This window comes from Chelon labrosus (genome assembly GCF_963514085.1).
Source record: "Chelon labrosus genome assembly, chromosome: 6".
NCBI classification, from domain to species: domain Eukaryota; kingdom Metazoa; phylum Chordata; class Actinopteri; order Mugiliformes; family Mugilidae; genus Chelon; species Chelon labrosus.
In genome coordinates this window covers 28055682-28078644 of record NC_140342.1, presented here as the reverse complement: position 1 = coordinate 28078644, position 22963 = coordinate 28055682, and the positions used below count along the sequence as shown (strand labels likewise).

At 42.4% G+C, this 22963-nt stretch overlaps 1 protein-coding gene across 1 annotated transcript in view; it reads left to right on the top strand.

Moving 5' to 3' along the window:
* The window catches only part of adcy8 (adenylate cyclase 8 (brain)), a gene marked incomplete at its 3' end in the record, with an annotated part of 86457 nt that overhangs the window by 58648 nt on the left and 4846 nt on the right, over positions 1-22963 (top strand). Inside the window, exons 8-14 of the mRNA XM_084546560.1 lie at positions 3758-3955; positions 7624-7724; positions 9227-9428; positions 10864-10953; positions 12911-13083; positions 14058-14136; positions 21643-21801. Of these exons, the coding sequence (XP_084402686.1) occupies positions 3758-3955; positions 7624-7724; positions 9227-9428; positions 10864-10953; positions 12911-13083; positions 14058-14136; positions 21643-21801 (1002 nt within the window). The remainder of the gene's footprint in view (positions 1-3757; positions 3956-7623; positions 7725-9226; positions 9429-10863; positions 10954-12910; positions 13084-14057; positions 14137-21642; positions 21802-22963) is intronic.

Genomic DNA, 22963 nt, shown 5'->3' with positions numbered 1-22963 from the left:
GACACATGTTAAGTTCTTATTAATACATATTATATTACATCTATATACAAAACTCAGATTATAACTCTGAAACCTTCCATACAATGGACGGTATAAAGATGGACGGTGGAACTGCTCCTCTAAAGTGAAGCCAAATCAAGTAGAGCTCCCCCTGGTGTCTGGCTGCAGTATAGGCCATTAGCTCCACCTCCTCCATGTTAGTGGGCGGGACTTGGACCAAACTAAAATACATGTGAAATATATATTTTGTTTTCAAGGATGGTTTAATATAATGTTGATGAATGTTCAAGTGTCAATTCTTTTGCATTATTTTCCTTTTAGTTATTTGACTCTATAGAAACAGGATGTGACATAATGACGGCCATCAGTTGCCATGCCAACCACTCGTGCCATGCCAAACATCCAGTGGGACCGGGAGAGTTGTAAAAATAAATAAATAAATAAGTTCAGTGTATAATCCAACCTTTCCTTGTATCTGGTGGACGTAGAGCAGAGCGTAGTATTAATTAAACGACAACACGTGTGAAAATACCATCAGTTTGGTCAATGAGAGGAAGTGCAGATGTATTGTCCATATTTATATACAGTCTATGCTCCATACATACTGTAATCTCTGGTAATAAAAGGAAATAAATAACTTCACATCAATAATTAACCACATGCTGATGTGTTTTCTGTTCTCAGCTCCAAGGCCAGAATCTTTTAAAAGGCTCTCATTACTAATGAACAGACATCACTTATTATAGTGCTTGTGTATTTTTTCTTCTGAACGAACGAGGCAAAGACCATCCCGGTTGAGCAGCTGGAGTCTTTAATCCTAATGTGGTCTGAGATTGGATCAGTCAAATGTGTCCTGGGTGCGTTCACACCTGTACTTTATGAATTTTTAATGATCTATTAGAGTGTGATGGATTTCCCGTGGTAATGTGTTGAATTAAGCGAGATGACGGGAGACATTCAATTGACCAGACTCAGTGAGAGATTTATTGAATCTCTCAACGTCTCCGTCATCACACATCTCTCTAATAATTACTATAATGGCTGCCGGCTTCATAGGTCTCAGACACTCTAAAAGGTAATTTGCCATATGGCTACTTTTGACTCACCGGTAATGGTGGAGCGCTAATGTCAGTAGCTCTGAGAAAATACCTCTGATCCTCACGTATGACCTTTATATCACTTTTACCGCCAGTGCTCCTCTTCGGAGGCGTTACATTATGAAAATCAACTCAGAGCGTCCGTTGAAGTAACCTGTGGAGATGATGTACACAAAACAAAGCTTAAACAAAGACAACTGGACTCGTCTGAGTTTCCTTGAAGACGTTTAGGCTGTTATCATGTTCCCCTGGCAAAGTCTTCATTGGCGTCATCCTCGACGTTCAGCTTACTTCCACCTCTGCTGCATTAATCGCCTGCGCCTTCATTACTTCATGCATTGATGGCTGTAATTCTCTTCTTTTTGGTCTTCCCTCCAAATGTCTTCATAAACCTAACCCCGCTGTCACGGTGTAGTAGGAAAATGGAGGACACAGATGAAATGAAAGACACAGGATACACAATAAGTAGCACAATCCAATGAATGATTGTCCAACAAGTGAAAACCAGAAACCACAAAAGAACGAGGAGAGACAGAAGGAGAAGGCAGAGTAACTTGGTGAAGACATCCGGGGACAAGAAGGGAGGGAGGGGACACAGATAAAAAGACAAGGCGAGGCAGTAACATCCAACCAATCCAATCACATCTGTCCATCTCTAAGTCCCTGTGTCTCCACCTGGTCTTAATATAAACGTGTCTCCACATGCGTCCCCAGCCAGCACTTGAGATCTGATCTCAGTTTGTGTGTCTGTAAATCAGCAGCGCCATCATGTGGTCAGTAGAATATTGTAGCAGCTGCTGTCTCTAATGGATCTCTACCTACCGCTGGATCAGAACCATCAACAGCTGCTGGTTGACTTGGAGACATGATCCAGAAATCATGGATCCTTCAAGGAAGGAAGGAAGGAAGGAAGGAAGGAAAGAAGGAAGGAGGGAAGGAGGGAAAGAAGGAAGGAAGACGATGCAAGCAAGGAAGGAAGCAATGAAGGGAATGAGGAAAGGAAGAAATAGGAAGAAAGGAAGAGGAAGGAAGAAAGGAGGGAAGGAAATGAGAAAGGAAGGAAAGAAAGAAACAAGGAAGGAAGGAAGGAAGGATGCAAAGAGGAAGGAAGAAAGGAAGAAGGGAGGGAAGGAAATGAGAAAGGAAGGAAAGAAAGAAACAAGGAAGGAATGAAGGAAGGAAAGAAGGGAAGGAAGAAAGGAAGGAAGGAAGGAAGAAAGGAAGGATCAGAACCATCAACAGCTGGTTGTTGACTTGGAGACATGATCCAGATTTTGATCTGTGATGTCTTCCTTTACCTCCCCCTTTGAAACCACCTGTCTTCTCTGGTTAAGACGTAGACGTTGTTGTCCTCGAAGGACTGTCCTTTGTCCTTCAGGTGCAGATGCTGGATCCATGCTTTAGTGTAGTCTCCAGTTACCTTAGCAAGTCTTAGCTCTACACATATTTACTATGTTTTGGACATTAGATTGTTGTCTCCTACGTCTGAGAAGCACAAGGACACATTGTGCAGTGTCGCCGTGGCGCTTTAAACGTCGTTAGGGAGGAGATTGAGGTTCATGAAGGGCACACAAAGCACCAGAATGCTTTAAGGAGTAATGTTTGTCCCTGAGTCTAAAGCCTCCACAAAACAAGTAAACACTAATTTAATCTTAAAATCAATGGTGTCCAGCTCAAAGGACTGACACTGCTATCTGAAGACACAGCTATGCATCATGTATTTATTTATTTTTTATCTAGATTGGAAGATTTGCAAATTAGATTCTGTTACCTTGAAGTTTTTGGGTTTTTATTCTGTTCATGGAGCAAAATTTTAATTAGTTGAATTTGAAGTCGTCGACTATTTCAGAGTGGGCTTCACCAGTTTCCAGTTTCACATTGGACCTCACTACGTTAAGAGGGGATATTATTATTAATACAGGGCATTATTATAATTATTTTATTATTATTCAACAGTTATAGTTGCAGACATTAATTCCAGGGACTTTAGAAAGTAAAGAATTGGATGACTGACCTTCAGATCTAAGTATAATGTGAGTTTCATGGAAATCGTCTGCACTAAATGCCTCAGTGATGTTATTATGCATGCATGTATTATACATGATGGACCACTCTTCCTTAAAACAGAGCGTTCCTCAGGGTCCTTCAGTTTGCCTTTGTTGAAGGAAGTAATGAAGTGGTCCTGCCAGGTTCTCAGTTTGTCTGAGGGAGACGCATTGAAGGTTCATTTTTGTGCGTTTTTGTCCTCATTTGTCCAAACTGAACTCCTGTGTTTCCTGTCCTCCGTTTAAAGCTTTTTAATCACCGATCCGTTTTCATTCCCAGTCCTTTCTCCTCTGCTTCCAATCACTGCAGCTTTGTCATGATGTGCACACAATTACCAGCTTTTGTCACCACGGACGGCGCAAAAAAAAAAAAATTAACACGCTGCGAGAGTGAATGGGAGATGCATGACTTGCTCCGAGCTGTCTGTCTGTCTGTCTGTCTGTCTGTCTGGTCTGGTCTTCCCTTTTCCATTTATTTCTGCCTTTCTTTTAGTTTTTACTTGGTGTATGTAATGAACGTAACCGTGTGTCTGTTTCTTCTTTTTCATTTGTAACTTGAATGAAACAAACGGGGGACAAGCAGGTTCATTCTATGTGCATGTGCTTTCCCTCTAGACTCTGGCTGCCCTAACGAGAAATTCGATAAATCTGCTTCCAAACCATCTCGCACAAGCTTTGCATGTCCACTCTGGTCCTGAGGAAATTAACAAGCGAATAGAGAGCGCCATCGACTTACGGAGTGGCGATAAGTTGAGAAGAGAGCATATCAAGCCTTTCTCACTGATGTTTAAAGACTCCAGCCTGGAACAGAAGGTAGCTGGGGTTTTAGACAGATACATGTTTGATTTTTATTTACTTATTTTTTCTTTCTTTTCTCTCCCTCCTCATATCTATTCTTAGACGAAGATTTTTTCAGAAGACAAAAACTATGAGCAACGATTTTCTTTTTTCTTTTTTTCCTGTCCTATCATGAGTAAGCTAAAGGCAGACATACGTAAATCTACATGAGTCAGACGAGCTTTGATGATGAGAGGCTGTAAAATGTGTGGGGGAAAATAAATATAAATAAGCAATGCAGAAAATTTAAAATGCATATAGCGCTCAAAGGGTTTTCTTTTCGCTCAGTATTTTCCTCTATTCGGTCTCCCAGCGTATGGAGTCCAAAGTGTGCCACAATAATTCTGGATTTACATTTTTTATTTGTTATTCCATTAGTCGTTAACATTAATTTCTCAATTTAAAGACAAGATAAATCGTCGTTAATTAGCAATTAGCAATTAGCATTAGTGGTATTTAATTTATGCATACGGCGTTTAAAACATCTTTAAATGAGTGAATCGATCCGTCTCCAGAGAAAAACAAAGAGATGCAGTCGCAATCTTTATTTATCTTTATGATGAGTTAATAATTAATTAATTAGATTTAGATTTAGAATTATTTTGGTGGCACACTTTGGGCTCCGTACAGATTTGCATGAATAAACAACCAGATCTCTAACAGTAGATGCTAACTCCTTTTTTTGTATAGTTTTTATTTTAATTATTATTGTTTTTTTTAATGACCATTTTCTTACTGGTGTAGTCAGATTTGAAACCAACTCAATCATGACTCATGTTTGACTTTTTGCTTCGATGAGGCCGAGAATGAACGACCCCCTTCAGTTTACTCATGACCAACCGTCCACACCGTGGACCTTTTACAGTCTTGTGGGGAAAAAAGTTGACGTGTTCAACTTTTTTTATTTTTTCTTTTATTAACACTGCTTTCACTAAAGAAAAAAAATGAAAATTATAACTTTATTATTATAACTTATCACACAATTAGGATGTTTCACGAATTTTGCTGAAATATTTAGAACCAAGTTCATTAGTCCAATAAAAACAGGAGCACATTTTAATTGAATGTGTTGGTTTGTACAAAAATTACAAAATCTACCACGTAGTTCATACTAACACAAGGACGCCCACCTGAATTAATGCCTTAACCCTCTGAGGTCTAGAGAATAATTGGCCTATAATTTTGGCTACTTTGGCTTTTACCTTTATATTTCATCTTAAAAACAGTTTACCTCGCCTTGTTTCGTGTCATTCTTTTCCAGCACAACCTCACATGTGTGACTTTACAGTTATTTTTTCATTCTGACATACTGTATTAACACACTGGACCTAAAACCAAACTAAAAACATAAAATTTGAGTAGGAAAAGCCTAGAAAAACATGTTTAACCAACCATTTTTATAACTTTGAATGCAAATCTAAACTGTAAATTTCAAAAGCTCCTGTACAAATTTAGCAAAAGTTATTTGCAACTTAAACTGAAGGAAGTGCATCAGGCATTTTTTGTACAACCATTTACAAAACTATCAGGCGTCGCAATAAGTTAACGTCTAGACGTCACAAATCTCTCCTCAAATCTCAAAACTCACTATTTTTTAAAATTTAGAAACCGGTCTACAGTTTGAAGTCAGCACTTTCTCTACGGAGACTCTGTGAGACGGCGTCTTGCTGCTACGTCGTCTTAACTTGGTCATGTGATTTTGAAGCACCGCCTTGTCCGTCGACTCCAGAGGGTTAATGTCAAACTAATAAGCTTTATTTTCTTTCAAGAAAACGCATTTATTTATTAGTCTGGTGTAGTCAGACTCAGCTCTTATCAGAATATCTCGTCATCTGGATTTCATTATGTCATTCAACCAATAAAGAGAAAAACTACTGACTACTGGTACTCTAAGCCCCGCCCCCAAATGATCTGATTGGAGCAGAATCAGTTCCCAACAGAGAGACTCCAGACAAACTTTCCTCCAGGTTGTTTCTTTACAGCAGCATCTTGTAAACAGGTTGCTTCCATATTAAACTAAATTCTGTATTTTCTTTTTTGAATGCAGTGTTCTTCTGTAGCTTTTACTCCCGTTTCTCCTTATTTTTGTTCCACGGACAAACTCACCTTTGACCTTTGAGTTGATCCTCATATTGGCCCCTCTCCCGCCACCTCTCCACATTTGTGTTTGGTCTTAAATCCCGTTTTGGTTTTGTTTCTCTTGGGTTTGCCCCTCTTGACCCTCTTCAGTAAATGTGCAGTGATTTGCTGTTGGCCTCCCTCATCTTTTTAATTATTTATTTATTTATTTTTTTTGCCGAAGTTGTGACCAAACGTGAAGCATCCTCTTGCTAATTTCCCAGCACCCTTTGAGAAAGAGACAGAGCAAGGACGGGGCAGCGGGGGTCATGTGGGTGGAAAGATTTAAGATGAGTCAGTGCCGTCCGTCCGTCCGTCCATCTGTCCAGACTGACTGGTGACTCACGTCCAAACAGCAGACAGGTCCCTCAATAAACAATATGAGACCAAGAAAAGAAGGCTGCACACTCTCTAACTAAAATCTGATTCAAAATTTGATCCTTTGATTTATTGCAGATTCTTTCCTACAGTTTGGTGAGAAGGTCAGTGTTTAGTAAAGACCTGCAGCTAGGAGGCAATGAGCTTAGCTGAAACGTTTTGAGCTTTAGGCGAACACCGCGCTAGCAGCTCAAAACGTTTCATTGTTTAGGGATAGAAATCAAACTATAACAACAACAACCTGCTAATAATAAAAATAATAATAAAGTCCAAAACATACTGAATCCAAATCCAACAGGGACGCAAACACCAGAGCAAACAGTATCTGAGAATTCAGGTAGGAACAAAGACGACTTGATAAAGGCAAAGAGATGCAATGCATGATGGGATACCAAGAAACAGGTGAACACTAAGGAATAGGAGGAGGAGGAGGACAGACAAAAATAAAGACAGGTGAGAGCAGTGACAAGTGACGGAATAAAAGAAAAAAAAAACAGATAAAGACAGGAAGTATGACATTTACCATTTAATAAAACCAGAGACACCAGGAAACCGGCAAGACATGGAGACCAGGGGCTTTTCAAAATAAAAGTTAAACGTTACAAAAACCCAGAACAGACTAAAAATAATACTGCATAGATAAATCTGAATGTCTAACCTCAGCTGTCAGGTCAACGTTAATGAAAATAAAATAATAACTTAAAATAAATAATTGACCCAAAAGGCCGTTTGCCGTGGTGGAGTTGTTAGCTTTGATACTGGAGGATCAATATGAAGCCTTAGCTTAGCTTCTCAGTTCTCACCTTTAGATGCAGCGCTCTCCACTTGTGTCTCTGACTCTGCTAACAGCTAGCAGCTAGCAGCTAACAGCTAGCGTTGTGCTTGGCAGCTTTGCACCTTCCCCAGGACCCCACAGCTAACCCCCCCTCCCACCCCCCGGCTCCTGTCTCTCTCTAACGCTTGTGGTTGAACCGTTGCATGCGTCTGTGGCAGAGCGTCCATGTGTCCGAGGAGCATTTTCAACGTTTATACTCTTCTTCTCTGTTTGTCTGGAAACTTGTTTTGCATTTTCCCTCACCTCACCTCACCTCCTCTTCCTCCTCCTCTGTCTTCTTCTTCTTCTTCTTCCTCCTCCTCTCACGGTGCAGTACTCCCAGATGAGGGACGAGGTTTTCAAGTCCAACTTGGTGTGCGCCTTCATCGTGCTCATCTTCATCACGACCATCCAAAGCCTGCTTCCTTCTGCCAGGTAAGAGAGCGACTCACCTCTACCTTCTACTCTCTTCTTCAGTCAGTCTCTAAAAACACTGTGGAACAAAACACAAATAAACTGTTTTCTTTTATTTTCACACGATCAAACACATGTCGGTGAGTATTGTCTCATCGTGTTTGTCTCACGTGGTTCTCTCAAATTAAACTCTTTTATCGTCCATGATTTATGAATTTAATCAGTCTCAACACACTGTTTGTTGTATTTTATTTTTTTCTTGAACAATATTTAGTACGGAGCCTCAGAGGGGACATTCCACTAAAAAGAAATTAAATAAAAAACAAGACATATTTTGCAAGATCTTTCAAAACATTCCTTCTATCTCTAGTTATGAAATACATGTATACGGTCTACAACATTTTTCTTAAAGTCATGTTGGTAGTTTTGTAAAATCTGAAATTAAATTTTTCATTTTTCATTTTTGTTAAATCACTCCCGGATCAAATTTCTATGACCAGGATGTTTCATTAATGTTTTTCTCAGGATTAAAAGAAAACGATCCACGTACTGGTTTTAGAGTCGTAGAAGATAAAAAAAAAAAAGAGAAATAAATAAGAGTTGATTTGAATTTCAATTTAAAAGGTAAATAAAAAAAGCCAATTCACCTTTGGTTCTTTAATCTGTGAAACTAGAAAGTGAGAGGAGAAACCAGTGGTTATTAGATTCTTAGAAAAGCAGAAAGTTTTGCAGAAGAAGAAGTAGTTTCCATCACTGATGTCAGATCTTTCCTGTTGGTCTAAACGGAGCATGGACATGACTCTGGGACAATATGCAGATGTAATTTTAGACTTTCTGACTCAAGGTATCTGGTCATCTGAATTTATCTCTGAATCTGGAGAAGAACCAGGTTTATTTAGAGCTGAACACAATGATCCATGGACCAGAGAGACCTGGACCAGAGAAACCTGGACCAGTAGAGTCTACTTCCTGGACCAGAGAGACCTGGACCAGTAGAGTCTATTTTCTGGACCAGAGAGACCTGGACCAGTGGTCACCGTGGAGACTACTTCCTGGACCAGTGGTCACCATTGAGACTACTTCCTGGTTCAGTCAAGGAGAATACAGCTGATTTTTTTAAAATCCCGTTCCTCTTTTTTTGTTTTAGAAAATAAAAATAAAATATGGATTTAAAAATTAAAAACAGTATTTCCAGTTTTCGTTTCTGGTTTTAAAAGCAAACTTGAAAACCTTGAAAACTTGAAAAGAAATGCACTGTCCATAAAAATGTAGTTATAGTAGAATTTGTTCAAAGCAGAAAAGCACAAATTAATTTTTTGGAAGTCATAGAAAATTACTAATCAAAACTGATCTGGAAGTAAATGAACAAAACTAAAAAAGTTGAGACAAGTGTGACTTTGTTTTCTCTCCATGTCCTCTGTCTGTAAATAGCTCCAGTCGTCAACGGGGTCTTCTTCATGATTAAGGATTAGCTGCAGAGTCATTTCCAGATCTCTTGATATCAACCGCCTCTCTTTTCACAGAATGGTAACCATGGTGATCCAGTTCTCTGTCCTCATCGTCCTCCACTCCTGCCTGGTCCTGGTTACGACGGCGGAGGACTACAAGTGTCTGCCTCTGGTCCTGAGGAAAGCCTGCTGCTGGATCAACGAGACCTACGCGGCCAGAAACGTCATCATCTTCGTCTCCATCCTCATCAACTTCCTGGCGGCGATGATCAACATAGTGAGTCAACTTTTACGGGCTTTTAATGACGATCGTGCTGCGGCAACTTTTATTAGAACTTCGTTTAAAAAGTTGTTAAAGACGCCTTCGTCGACCTCGGTGTAGCTCTGTTCTTTAAAGACACAAATCAAAACTATAGCAACTGAAACAAGCTGCTCATTAGCCTTCAGCGCTGCAGGGTCTCTGATTGCTTCTAGTGGAACTCATTAAGCAACCCCGAGGCTTTAGGACAAGTTAATCAAAGTAAAACAGAGCAACCTTCACCCTGAAAGAGGAAAGGCCTGAATTTAAATGTGCACAGGACTGACATCAAGTTCATTTTGGGCTGTTTTATTTTCAGGAGGCGTCTGAGTTGGCTGCTGAAAACGAGTCTAATAAAACTTCTTTATGTGGAAGGTTTCAACGGATACAGACAAATAAAACCAATCAGAGACATTTAGTTGTAAACTAATCCAGGTCCCCAGCTCTCAGACGACTACTGTTACTCTCCTGCCCATCACCACATTAAGCCCCGCCCCCCAAATGATCTGATTGGCCCAGCAGACCTTTGCAGGAACAGAATCAGTTCCCAATGAAAAAATTGTAGAAGCAGGTCTGACTTCCTGGATTCCTAATACTTCACTGAATACATTTTGGAATGAATTTTGACTGAGGTTGTCGTCATCCATGACTTAAACTACACTGATGAGCCACAACATTATGACCACTGACAGGAGAAGCGAATAACATTGACCATGTTGTGACAAAAACACTTTAGGAACAACTAAAAAAAAAACAGCACAAGGGGTTGACCTGGCCTCCAAATTCACTAGATCCCAAACTGATCAAGTATCTGTGGGATGATCCACAGAGGCCCCTCCCCTCAAAGGCCCCTCCCCCACTAACAACATCCTGTTGCCAGACACCACAGGACACCCTCAGAAGGCCCATGTCCATTCTCTGATGAGTCACCACAAGGGAGACCTACACAATATTTGGAAGGTGGTCATAATGTTATGCCTGATCGGTGTAGATGCTGAAAAAATGAGAGTGCATTTCCTCTAATGTCCACTAGAGGCTCCCCACCTACAGTTTTTGCAGGAGCATAGTCGGTTCCCAACAGAGAGACTCCAGATCAAACTTGAGTTTTTACAGATGAGCAATGCCAGAAAAATGCTGTTACAGTTTAAACACATTCATGGAGTTCATGGAGGCAGATTTATAAGAATACAAACCCAAAAAGAAAAAAGCTAAAGCAGCTAAATTATGTAAACCCATCCTGTTGAATGGTTGAGAGAAAATCCTTCGTGGAGATCTTTAGAACTTAAAGATAAATTGCAGTTTTCGTGCCGTGAAACTGACCTTCGTCTCGAGAGATTAAAGTCTTGATGAAAATGTGTACATGAGCTGATCCTGCTCTACAGCGACTATAATCCTCCCTGTTGGTCTCCCACAGCTGTGGTGCGACTTCGACAAGTCCAGCACCTTCAGGAACCAGACGTACAACGAGTCGACCTCCATCCCCGACATCTGCTTCTACCCAGAGGTACTGGCTCTCCGAGGGGTCTGAGTGAAGCTTGCAGTCGGGTCTACATCTGTTTTTTTGCACTCGCGCGACAACATGATGAATTAAACATCCCCAACATCTGCTCACACCCAGAGGGAGGTCTCGCCTCAGACAACAGCGACGGATGGAGCCGTCAGAACGGCGCAGAGGAAATATCCATTATGTTCTTTTGCTCACACAATGTGCAGCTGATTGATGGATTCAATAAGAGAGCCACATCTTTAGAGCTGCGAGCTCGGGTTGAGTCACGTAACGCTGCGAGAACATACTTCTTCTTTCCTGAGGGTTGGGAAAGCTCGCGTGTGCAAATAAGAGCTGTTTTTAGAAGAGTGATTGGTTTTCCTTTTTTAAGACGGGACAAAACTAGACTGGGACAAAAGATTAGGGGAAGAAAAAGTGTCGGGTGCTGTGTGTTGTCAGGTGTTTAATTTAGTGTTTTACACATAAAGGTCAGCATCTAGTCTTGGTTTATTGCTGCTTAGCTGCTGATAATGGTTGTGTAATGTCTGCAGGAACCAGATGATTTAGTAAAGATGCTGTGAAAGTCAACAAATTAACCGGGCAAAGAGGAATAAGATGCTCCTGGGCTTCATTACGGGGAACGTAGAATGTAGAGTTTATTTTTAGTTACCAAACATTATGGAAATTAAACAGTGAAACACTCAAATACGGCTATAAAATACACTTCAGACCTCGAATTAACATCAGACCTGACCAGGTGTCAACAGGTCCCTGTGTCTCCACCTGGTCTTAATATAAATGTGTCTCCACATGCGTCCCCAGCCAGCACTTGAGATCTGATCTCAGTTTGTGTGTCTGTAAATCAGCAGCGCCATCATGTGGTCAGTAGAATATTGTAGCAGCTGATGTCTCTAATGGATCTCTACCTACCACTGGATCAGAACCATCAACAGCTGCTGGTTGACTTGGAGACATGATCCAGATGTTGGAACCAGATGGAAAGACTCTCACATGTTAAGATCTGATTTATTTAAGGAGGGAAGGAAGGAAGGAAGGAAGGAAGGACGGGAGGAAGAGGAAGGGAGGAGGGAAGGGAGGAAAGGAACGAGGAAAGGAAGAAATAGGAAGGAAGGAAGAGGAAGGAAGGAGGGAAGGAAAGAAGGAAAGAAGGAAGGAGGAGGGAAGGAAAGAAGGAAGGAAGGAAAGAAGGAAGGAAGGAGGGAAGGAAAGAAGGAAGGAAGGAAGGAAGGAAGGAAGGAAGGGAACGAGGAAAGGAAGAAATAGGAAGGAAGGAAGGAAGGAGGGAAGGAAAGAAGGAAGGAGGAAAGGAAGGAAAGAAGGAAGGAAGACAGATGCAAGGAAGGAAGGAAGGAATGAAGGGAAGGAAGAAAGGAAGAAATGGGAAGGAAGGAAGAGGAAGGAAGGAAGGAAGAAAGGATGGAAGGAGGAAGGGGAGGAAGGAAAGAAAGAAACAAGGAAGGAAGAATGGAAGGAAGGAAGGAAAGAATGAAGGGAAGGAAGAAAGGAAGAAATGGGAAGAAAAGAAGAGGAAGGAAGGAAGGAAGAAAGGAGGGAAGGAAATGAGAAAGGAAGGAAAGAAAGAAACAAGGAAGGAAGGAAGGAAGGAAGGAGGAAGGGGAGGAAGAAAAGAAAGAAGCAAGTATGGAAGGAAGGAAGGATGCAAAGAGGAAGGAAGAAGGGAAGGAAGAAAGGAGGGAAGGGAATGCGAAAGGAAGGAAAGAAAGAAGCAAGGATGGAAGGAAGGAAGGAAGGAAAGAAAGGAAGGAAGGAAGGATGCAAAGACGAAGGAAGAAAGGAAGAAAGGAGGGAAAGAAAGAAGGAAGGAAGGAAGGAAGGAAGGAAGGAGAAATGTAGGAAGGAAGGAAAGACAGAAGTAAAGAGATAGGAAGAATATGAAGGAATAAAAGTAGTAGATGAGACCAGTTGACCGTCTCTTCGTGTTTTTGTTTTCCAGTACTTCGTGTTCACCGGCGTCCTGGCGATGGTGACGTGTGCCGTGTTCCTGCGGCTCAACTCTGTGCTGAAGCTGGCGGTGCTGCTGGTGATGATCGCCGTCTACTCGCTGCTCACCGAAGCGTTCTACACATCGCTGTTTGTTCGCTACGACACCGTCCACCACAACACAGAGTGAGTATGGGGGTGGTGTCAGACTCTCAGACTCTCAGATTAATCTCTAATGTTAATGAACATGACTGGACGAGGTTCAAATGAACATGTGCAGTAGATAAGGTGAAGGCAGGTACATCAGTAAACACACAGAGGAGCCACGCTGACCTTTCTTCTCTGGACACAGATGTGGCAGATGTGAGAAAGCTCATCTTCTGTTTGACAGCACGGTGACTTTTACAGCGACAATGTACGAAAATAAGCGTAACATAAAGAACAACCCTCGGAGTAGAGGTTTCCATCCGGAGGATCTCCGCAGGGAGCTGACGGGAAGCAGATTAATGTCTGAGGCATTCTGGGAAACGAGAGGAAAGATCAACAACTACAGACGTGTCCACGGCAACAGATGAAGCTGTTATTAATTCACTTCTTCTTCTTCTTTTGTTCAAGTTGCATTAATGAATCTTTTTTTATTCTCTTTTTTAAATCTTTTTCTCCGGCTGGACAAATACCTCAACGTGAGCTCTGATTCATTTTAAACACCAGATGATTAGTTTATTCAGAGTTTTAGGACAAATCAGTGATGTCTTCGTCGTCCCAGGAAGAATTCAGCTCACTGAAAGATTCATTTCCTCTGCACAGTAGCTGTCGCTGGATCATGTTCGAGGAACCGTTTCCAGAACCGAAACTTAAGTTTATAAGCTGCACAAATAAAGCTTTGTTTTAGAATCTTTAAATTTGAACGTGAATTTAAAAGTACGAGAATACTGCAACAGGAAGAGAGAGAGGGAGAGATGGGGTGACAGAGAGAGAAACAGGATGAGAGAAAGAGGGAGGCAGGGAGAGAGAGAAAGGGAGACGGGGTAAGAGAGACCTCCCCCCTCCATGTTCCCTCCTCCAGAAGAAGAACTTCTACCATAAAGTCACGTTATTCAGTGTCAGTGAAGTCATTTCTTCTTCTTCTTCTTCTTCTTCTTCTTCTCTCGCTCCATCAGGAACTTCCTGGGAACCAAGGAGACGTCTTTGCTCCTGATGGCCATGTTCCTCCTCGCTGTGTTCTACCACGGGCAGCAGGTAAGAACTAGACCACCTCACCTGTTGAGTAAAAAGCCGTCAGGGTGTCGGATCAAGTCCCTTCATTCATTAATCATCCAGCTCTCTCTGATATCAGCTGTTTAAAGGAACCTTTAAGTTCCACAGAAACCACAACTTAGAGAAGGGACAAGTCTGCATTGTTCTTGTTAGAAGATAATAATGGAGGGATCAGGAGTTCCACAGGAACCTAGCATCACTCTTGTTGCTATGCGACCGTCTAATTAGCGCTAACCTGAAGTAGAAATAACCAAAGAAGACGAACAGACGGCTGCAGGTCAGAAGGTGTTCAAACGTTAGTCCATCAGGTGGCTTTTTATTATTTCACTCACTGCTCTAGAACCGTTCTGTGTCGCCGTGCTGTCAGATTTGATTCCCCTCTGATCACCTTCGGTGTGTGTTTTGGTTTTTGAGGCTAACGCTGCAGATCCCGTGGAAAGAAAGAGGAGCTTCGTCTGATCTCTGGCAGCATGTAGCCACCAGCTGTGAGCACAGCTGCAGCTGCTCCGCCCGCTGAGGTTTTAGGTTTCGGTCACTGGTCGGACTCAGGTGGCGCCGTGCCGGATGTGTCTGGATGTAGATCTGTAGCATTTTAACCCGTGGTGCTTCAGTAGGACACTCAGTCTGTCTGTTACTGACTTGATCTGTGGCCCCGACCTGCAGCCGTCTGCTACATAACACATGGGACTGTATCACAGTTATTCATTCATTTATTTTACACCTGAAAGTACTCTATCTGATGTTTATACATTTTATATCTAGCCCGTATTTTCATATCCTTGTATGTAGACGTGGATGAGATATCTTAAAGACTCTCTACAAGGGTCTGTGCATTTTAAAGCTTTTAAAGCTTTTAAAACCAGACATTTTTATTTTTATTTTTGTAGTCTAAAACAAAACAATATAAGGTTAACATTAGACTTAACTTTCTTTCTACTAACGTTATTTAAAAAATAGTAAAACTGAACCAGGAAGTAGCCTACATACATACATGTGGAGTTTCCAGGTCTCTCCCATAGGCAGTATAAAGATGGACGTGATGCCAAAGCAAGAAGAGCTCCCCCTGGTGGCTGGCTGCAGTATAGGTCATAAGCTCCACCCCCTCAATGTTAGTGGGCGGGACTTGAGCCAAACTAAGACACTTAGGTGGTTAATATAATGTTGATGAATGTTCAAGTGTCAATTTTTTGGATAAGTTTCTTTCAAGTTTGTTATTTGACGCTACAGAAACAGGAAGTGACTATACTGATCAGACTCTGGCTTCAAACTCGGAAGATGCCGCCGCCCGTATCCCCGGGAAAATAGTGTCAGTTCGGCCAACGCAAGGAAGTGGAGAGTTTGTCCATATTTATATACAGTCTATGTTCTCTCTGGTCCAGGAAGTAGTCTCCATGGTGACCACTGGTCCAGGTCTCTCTGGTCCAGGAAGTAGTCTCCATGGTGACCACTGGTCCAGGTCTCTCTGGTCCAGGAAGTAGTCTCCATGGTGACTCCACTGGTCCAGGTCTCTCTCTGGTCCAGGAAGTAGTCTCCGTGGTGACCACTGGTCCAGGTCTCTCTCTGGTCCAGGAAGTAGTCTCCATGGTGACCGCTGGTCCAGGTCTCTCTGGTCCAGGAAGTAGTCTGCATGGTGACCGCTGGTCCAGGTCTCTCTGGTCCAGGAAGTAGTCTGCATGGTGACCGCTGTTCCAGGTCTCGCTGGTCCACAGATCATTGTGTTCAGCTCTAAATAAACCTGGTTCTTCTCCACACAGATGACCAGATACCTTGAGTCAGAAAGTCCAAAAAAGAGCAAGGACTGAGAGACTGTGGACCATTTGCTTTTGTTGCTGTCAGGGCCACAGAGTTTCTGCAAGAGTGGGACGGGACCACAAAGCCTCCTGTTGTCTTATAAATCAAACATCAGACCCACGTAGAGCTTTAAAAGCTGTTCTTTCCAAACAGGAGAAGAGCATATTGCTGCGGCGAATCGACTGAAATGACACAGAGCGAGGAACCTGAATTTAATTCCTGGTTTATTTTTAATGACGTTAGCCGGTTCCAGACCACAGAGAGAAAACAATGCTGATCACAGATCAGTGGGCTGGACGAGGAGCTGCTGACGGTATCCAGTTGTATCTCAGTCTTGATGTTTTGAGAACGGCTTTTGTGAATATGAGTCTCTCTCAGAAACATTTGTTAACTGGTGACTTGAGTGTCGCGACTCAAAACAAGTCTTGTAAGTAGACAAAGAGAACTCAATCAAACACATGAAATAGAAATATTATACTGGTGCATGTGTTCATATCATTGTCTCCTTGTTTCCAGTATCTGCTGTGACCTCCCTGTAACTAAATGTTTCTGGTAACTGCTGATCAGTGGTCTACAGCAGCTTGGAGGAATTTTAGCCCATTCCTCAGAACAGAACCACTTCAGTTCTGAGATGTTGGTGGGTTTCCTCACATCAACTGCTTGCTTCAGGTCCTTCCACAACATTTCTATTGGATTAAGGTCAGGACTTTGACTTGGCCGTTCCTAAACATTCATCGTGTTCTTCTTTAACCGTTCTTTTGTAGAACCACCTCTGCGTTACGTTCTGCTTAAACAATTAGGGCTGGGATATGGGAGGGTTACCTAGGCAACAAGAGCCTGCAAGTGTCGGCTACGAAGAGATGAAATAGCAGCTGGGCCTTAAACTTGAACACGGTGACATTTGAAGGCAAAGGACTTTGTGACGTTGAGCAGAAAAAATACCTGATGTGATTTATATCTGAGTGTGTTGAGTGATAGCCCTCAAAGTAAATGTCAGGCACACTCATTGTATCGGCACTTCTTCAGATCTTCAAGATTAGAAGAAGGCACAGATCCCTACGCCTGTTTTAATAAATCAACCTTTTTATTTTTTTGTCTTGAAGCCTTCAGAAGGAAGGCTGCGGTGCGGCATGTGACCTGATCGCTCTGCAGACGCCAAACAAAACAGAAACAAGCCACTTTGTTTACACATCTGATACATTATACAAGCCATTTTTATAAAGATGGCGGCCTGAAGGAAACTGGTGCCCCCCCATCTGCGCTGCTTTCATGCTCTCTCTATGGCAACCTTTGATCGCGCCGCCCAGCAGCCGGCCGTCGGTCGGAGACGGCCCGTAATTGAAGGCCTTTTGTGGCCTCATGAAAGTAGACAGCAGCCGTATTTGAAGTCATCCAACGGCATATTGATTCTGCTCCGGGTCAATTCGAGCGCTTGTTTGGCAAAGCAGAGACAATGACGGCGCACAGCGTGAGGCGCGTAACCATCACCGCTCTGAAAGGCTGCTTGTGTGAGACGCATCAGGCCGAGTGGGAAAGAGCGAGTGTCAGCGGGGGGGGCGGGGGGGTCGGGATTTATTTTAAAGTGCAGCAAAAACGTTTTATTTCTCAGGCTCACAGCAGGCGTTACGTTGCAGCACCGTTCTTCCGCAAAACTCTCTTTATATCACGGTTATTTACTGTAATACACTTCAGAGGAAACACTTCCTCTAGACTCATTTGTGATTGGTTAGCACTGCGCTCTGCTCTACTTCCACCAGTTACAAAGGAACACCTCATTTAGTGATTGTCAACGGCAACTGTCAGTCATCGTGATGTCACTTCCTGTTATCATAGCGTCAAAAAACTTAGAAGATACAAAGATCTACCTAAACTGACAGAAACCATCCTTGAAGTGTTTTAGCATGGCCCAAGTCCCGTTCACTAACATGGATGGGGCGGCGCTTATATGGCCTGTACTGCAGCCAGCCACCAGGGGGAGCTTTGGAGCTGTCATGGCGTCCATTTTTTTTTACAGTCTGTGGTTGAAAGGGACGAAAACCTCCCAAAACGCTTTCCATGAAAAAATTTCCTGGCTTTGGACGAACAATTAGTGGAATGTGACTTTTTCTGTTGCTGCCCCTAGTGGTCGTTATTTTAGCAGCACCACAGCTGAATTATTAGAATTTATAACTTTAAGGTTTGCATTGACTTTATTCTGAATCATGACCAAAATATAGTGAAACTTCATTTTCAATACTTAAAATGTGACCTGTAATCGAGTTTGTCTGGAGCAAAGATCCAACAGAAACCCAACCAAACCAATATACGACTGTACTTAAACAACAACGAAGCGTCTTTTGGATTCTGGTAGAACAAGGCCTTTTGATTCTTTGTCGATGAGAACTCACTGCTCATTGTTAAGAACATGTGTGAACACGGAAGCTGTTTATACATTAATTAGTGCAGACAAGAGCCTGTTAGAGCAGAAAGATGGAGGCGACTACTCCACTCTTCTTCTTCTTCTTCTTCACAGCCTCTTTTCATCACAATGGAGTTTTTATGATGTCTCTGCAGCAAAAACATTCATGTTTACTTTTTATTAAGTCGAAGCGACAAGAGCACAAAATATAATATTAGAGAAGGGAGATGCTTCACTTTGACTCTGTTATTGTGCATTGAGCTCTAATTAATGAGATAAGATGATCCTTTATTTATCCCACTGTGGGGGATTTGAAGTGTTGCAGCAGCAGACAGTTTAAAGGAGAGTACACAGAGGAGGTAAAAAATAGAGCATTAAATACAACAGTGGGTATACACCAATCGGCCATAACATTACGACCACCTTCCTCATCAGAGAATGGACATGGGCCTTCTGAGGGTGTCCTGTGGTGTCTGGCAACACAATGTTGTTAGTGAGGGGGGCTTTGAGGGGAGGGGCCACTGTGGATCATCCCACAGATACTTGATACTTGAAGTTTCCCAGCAGAACGTTAAATTATCACAAGATGGTCGATGTTATTTACTTCTCCTGTCAGTGGTCATAATGTTGTGGCTGTTTCCCAGCAGAACATTGCAGGTAGTCCACTATCCAGGATGTGAGGTGGTGGTCCTCTCCTCAGTATTACAGGGTGGATGGTGTTGAAATCACTGGATAAATCAAAGAACATGATTCTCCCAGCCCCCTCCAGGTGAGAGCGAGCTCTTTCCAGGAGGTAGCTCCACTGAGTTTCTGTATGAAGTAGATTTTTGTGTCTGCAGAAGCAGCAGAGGAAGCCAAGCCCGAGGCCTTTCACATAATAAACTAATGGCGAAGGATCACTGAAGCCAGATGAGCTTGTTGCTCATGAGTGCTGCTTCCTGTCAGTGCAGTAATTACATTACCAAGCTTTTCATTACATAGCTGCAGACAGGGCTCTTATTTTGAAATGATTAGGCTTTATTTTTATTTTATTTTTTTCTAGTTTTCTTTTTTGACACGCCAGTTTTCTGTTGAATCATTTTAAGGCTGCGTATATTCATCACTGACGTTGTCTAACGGCTGCAGAGACACAAGAAGAGATCGAACAATTTAATCAAGTGGCAGTAGTTAAACGAATCGATCGTTTGGAGCGTCGTTTAATTGGATCCGAACGACTTCTCTTCAGGGGGTCAGAGTCGAAAATGGGTCATCTGTTTAACCGCTGCATTTTTAATATACACCGATCAGCCACAGCATTAAAGCTGCATTAAGCCCCGCCCCCAAAATGTTCTGATTGGCCCAGGAGATCTTAGCAGGAGCAGAATCAGTTCCTAATGAAAGAAACTGTAGAAGATGGTCGCCATCCATGACTTAAACTAAATATACACCAATCAGCCGCAACATTATGACCAGGAGAAGTGAATAACATCAACCATCTTGTGACAGTTCAGTGTTCTGCTGGGAAACTTCTGGACCTGGCATTCATTGGTGTGGATGTTACTTAGACATGTAGCACCCACCTAGACCAGACCAGACACCCCCACCCCATAGCAATGACACTCCTTGATGGCAGCAGCCATCCCCAGCAGGATGCAGCCTGACACAGACACACACATAAACACTTTAGGAACAACTAAAAAAAAAACATGAAGAACAGCACAAGGTGTTGACCTGGCCTCCAAATTCACTAGATCCCAAACTGATCAAGTATCTGGTTGATGATCCACAGAGGCCTCCCCTCCCTTCAACACATAGCACCCATAGGAGTATTTTTCCTGTACGTGTCTGAGGGTTAAACGACTGAGCCACCCGTTCTTTCACCGGCCACCGTCTCATTATCCCGCCATCAAACAGGCCCTGCAGCCATTCTTAATTAGAAAAACAGAAAATGAGATTGAAGTTTTTGTAGTCACTCATGTGATTAAGTGACTAATTGATACCACGATTAATCACGAAACTGTTTCCGCCAAACGCTGCAGAGAGTCGCTCAAATCCTCTGAGGCTTATCTGCCTGGCCTCCAAATTAATTTTCAATATCGGGGCTGTTTTTTTTTTTTCCTCCTCCTCCTTTCTTCTGCATGTACAAACTAAATGGTACTGACTTTTGTTTGGCTCTAATGTATTCAAATGACTGTTCCATTAATTGTTCATTCAAAAAAGCAATTTGTGTTGCTTATTAGAATGCTTTTCTTTTTTTTTTCTACGCCTCAGATTGATCGCCCTCTCTTTGTGTTACATAATTGATCCGGGCTTTAACGGATTATTTCATTTTTTTTTTTTTTTTTAATTTAGCCGCTTGTTCCAGGACTGTGGCTCTGCTTTTCCATCATCTAAATGATATTAACAACAGATTATGGCCTGAGCTTTGGTTTCGTTTTTAAGAAATTAAGTAATTAACTTTAGCTTGGGCCTGTCCAGAAAGTTTGAGAAGTGATCGTCTTCGTAGCACCAACAGTTTGGAGAAAATGAAGACGCTGTTCGGCTGTAGTGCGTCAGGCTCAGGATGAGAACCAGCTTTGTTCAAAGACTTGTGGACTTCAGAGAAGAAAATATTTCTCCAAGAAAACTTTGCTGTTTATCATTTATTTAGAGCTACTCTCACGCTTTCAACTTATCTGCTCCTTCAGGGCTGGACGTGAGGCCGTCATGAAAAAGAAATACAGAGATCTCACATGTTGAATAACTACAGTGCTTCTCGGTTGCTCTCATTTGGCTCCTCAAAGATCTCCTCCTCCTCCTCCTCCTCCTCCTCCTCATTCGTCCTCATACCTGCAGCAAGCCATGTTTATTCATAGACATGTGTTCTCTGTTGTTGAGGTGTGGTCACGTTTGTGTAACAGCTTTGATAATTTCGGGAAAGATTTTAGTTATAATGTGAAGAAACCAACACCAACTAGTAGTAGATGTTTGTCCAGCCGTCCTAACCCAAGCTCCTCCTTTAACCACGAGCCGGGACAGTAGCTAGAGGTCACTTGTTTGGAAAGTATTGGGCGACCAGATAAGTTGATTTTCTGGTTGACGTCTGACTCAGTAGAATCACAGAGTTCAGTTTAATCTTTAATGCAAACATCCAAACTTATTATTATATAGACGATTTATCAATTAGCCCAATGGAATTACTCAATGTAATGATCACACCGAACATACAGTGTATACTTGTAGAGTTACGGATCATGAATTGAAATAGAAAAGGGTACAGAGGAACGTATGCTGTTCTCTCCTTTTTATTGTCAAACATTTTTATTTTTTTCTGTCTTCAGCTGGAGTACACGGCACGGCTGGACTTTCTGTGGCGGGTCCAGGCCAAAGAGGAGATCAACGAGATGAAAGAGCTGCGAGAACACAACGAGAACATGCTGAGGAACATCCTGCCCAGCCACGTGGCCCGACACTTCCTGGAGAAGGACCGGGACAACGAGGTCTGCAACAAACCCAGTGATGTGTCAATGTTTCAGAGGTCCCCGTTCAGACCCTCACGTTAACATCCAATCACAAGAGTCCATCTCTAAGTCCCTGTCCCCTCCGCCTGGTCTTAATATAAATGTGTCTCCACATGCGTCCCCAGCCAGCACTTGAGATCTGATCTCAGTTTGTGTGTCTGTAAATCAGCAGCGCCATCATGTGGTCAGTAGAATATTGTACCAGCTGCTGTCTCTAATGGATCTCTACCTACCGCTGGATCAGAACCATCAGTTCAGATTAGTTTCTAGTTTAGTTTGGTTCTCAGCTCCAAGACCAGAATCTTTTAAAAGGCTCTCATTACTAATGAACAGACATCACTGATTCATGTGATCATTTCTAATAGTGGTTGAATGAATGAGTTAAACTCCTCTTCCACAGATCAGCCCTGTTGAGTAGGTGGTCTTTAATGTGACCCAGGACTCATTGTGTGTTCACACTACCAAAGGAAGGAGGTCACATGTGTCCCAGACCACCTCCACATGTGGACTGACACCAGATCAGTGTTCACACCTGGACTCTAACCTGGACTCAAGAGACCAGATCAGTGTTCACACCTGGACTCTAACCTGGGCTCTAGAGACCAGATCAGTGTTCACACCTGGACTCTAACCTGGACTCTAGAGACCAGATCAGTGTTCACACCTGGACTCTAACCTGGGCTCTAGAGACCAGATCAGTGTTCACATCTGGACTCTAACCTGGACTCTAGAGACCAGATCAGTGTTCACACCTGAACCTGTTTAACCTGGACTCTAGAGACCAGCTCAGTGTTCACACCTGGACCTGTTTAACCTGGACTCTAGAGACCAGATCAGTGTTCACACCTGGATTTTCATGCAGATCTTTTAGAGCTGTAGATCTACATAAAACCAGCTTCATATTTAGTCCCCTACGTTCGTTACACTCTCGCTCTTTGACCTTTTTTTTCTTTTTTTTCTTTTCCAGCCTGCAAAGAAAAGTAATTCAGCGTAATTGCTTTTCAAAGACTCTACAGGGAGACTTGGTTGGGCGGTTCATCCAGCCGGAAAAGCTTTGTCGAGCTGGAGACTCCCCCTCTTTTTTCTTTTTTTTTGGTTGTGCATTTGATTTGATTTTAATAACACGTTGTCAGTCGGCAGC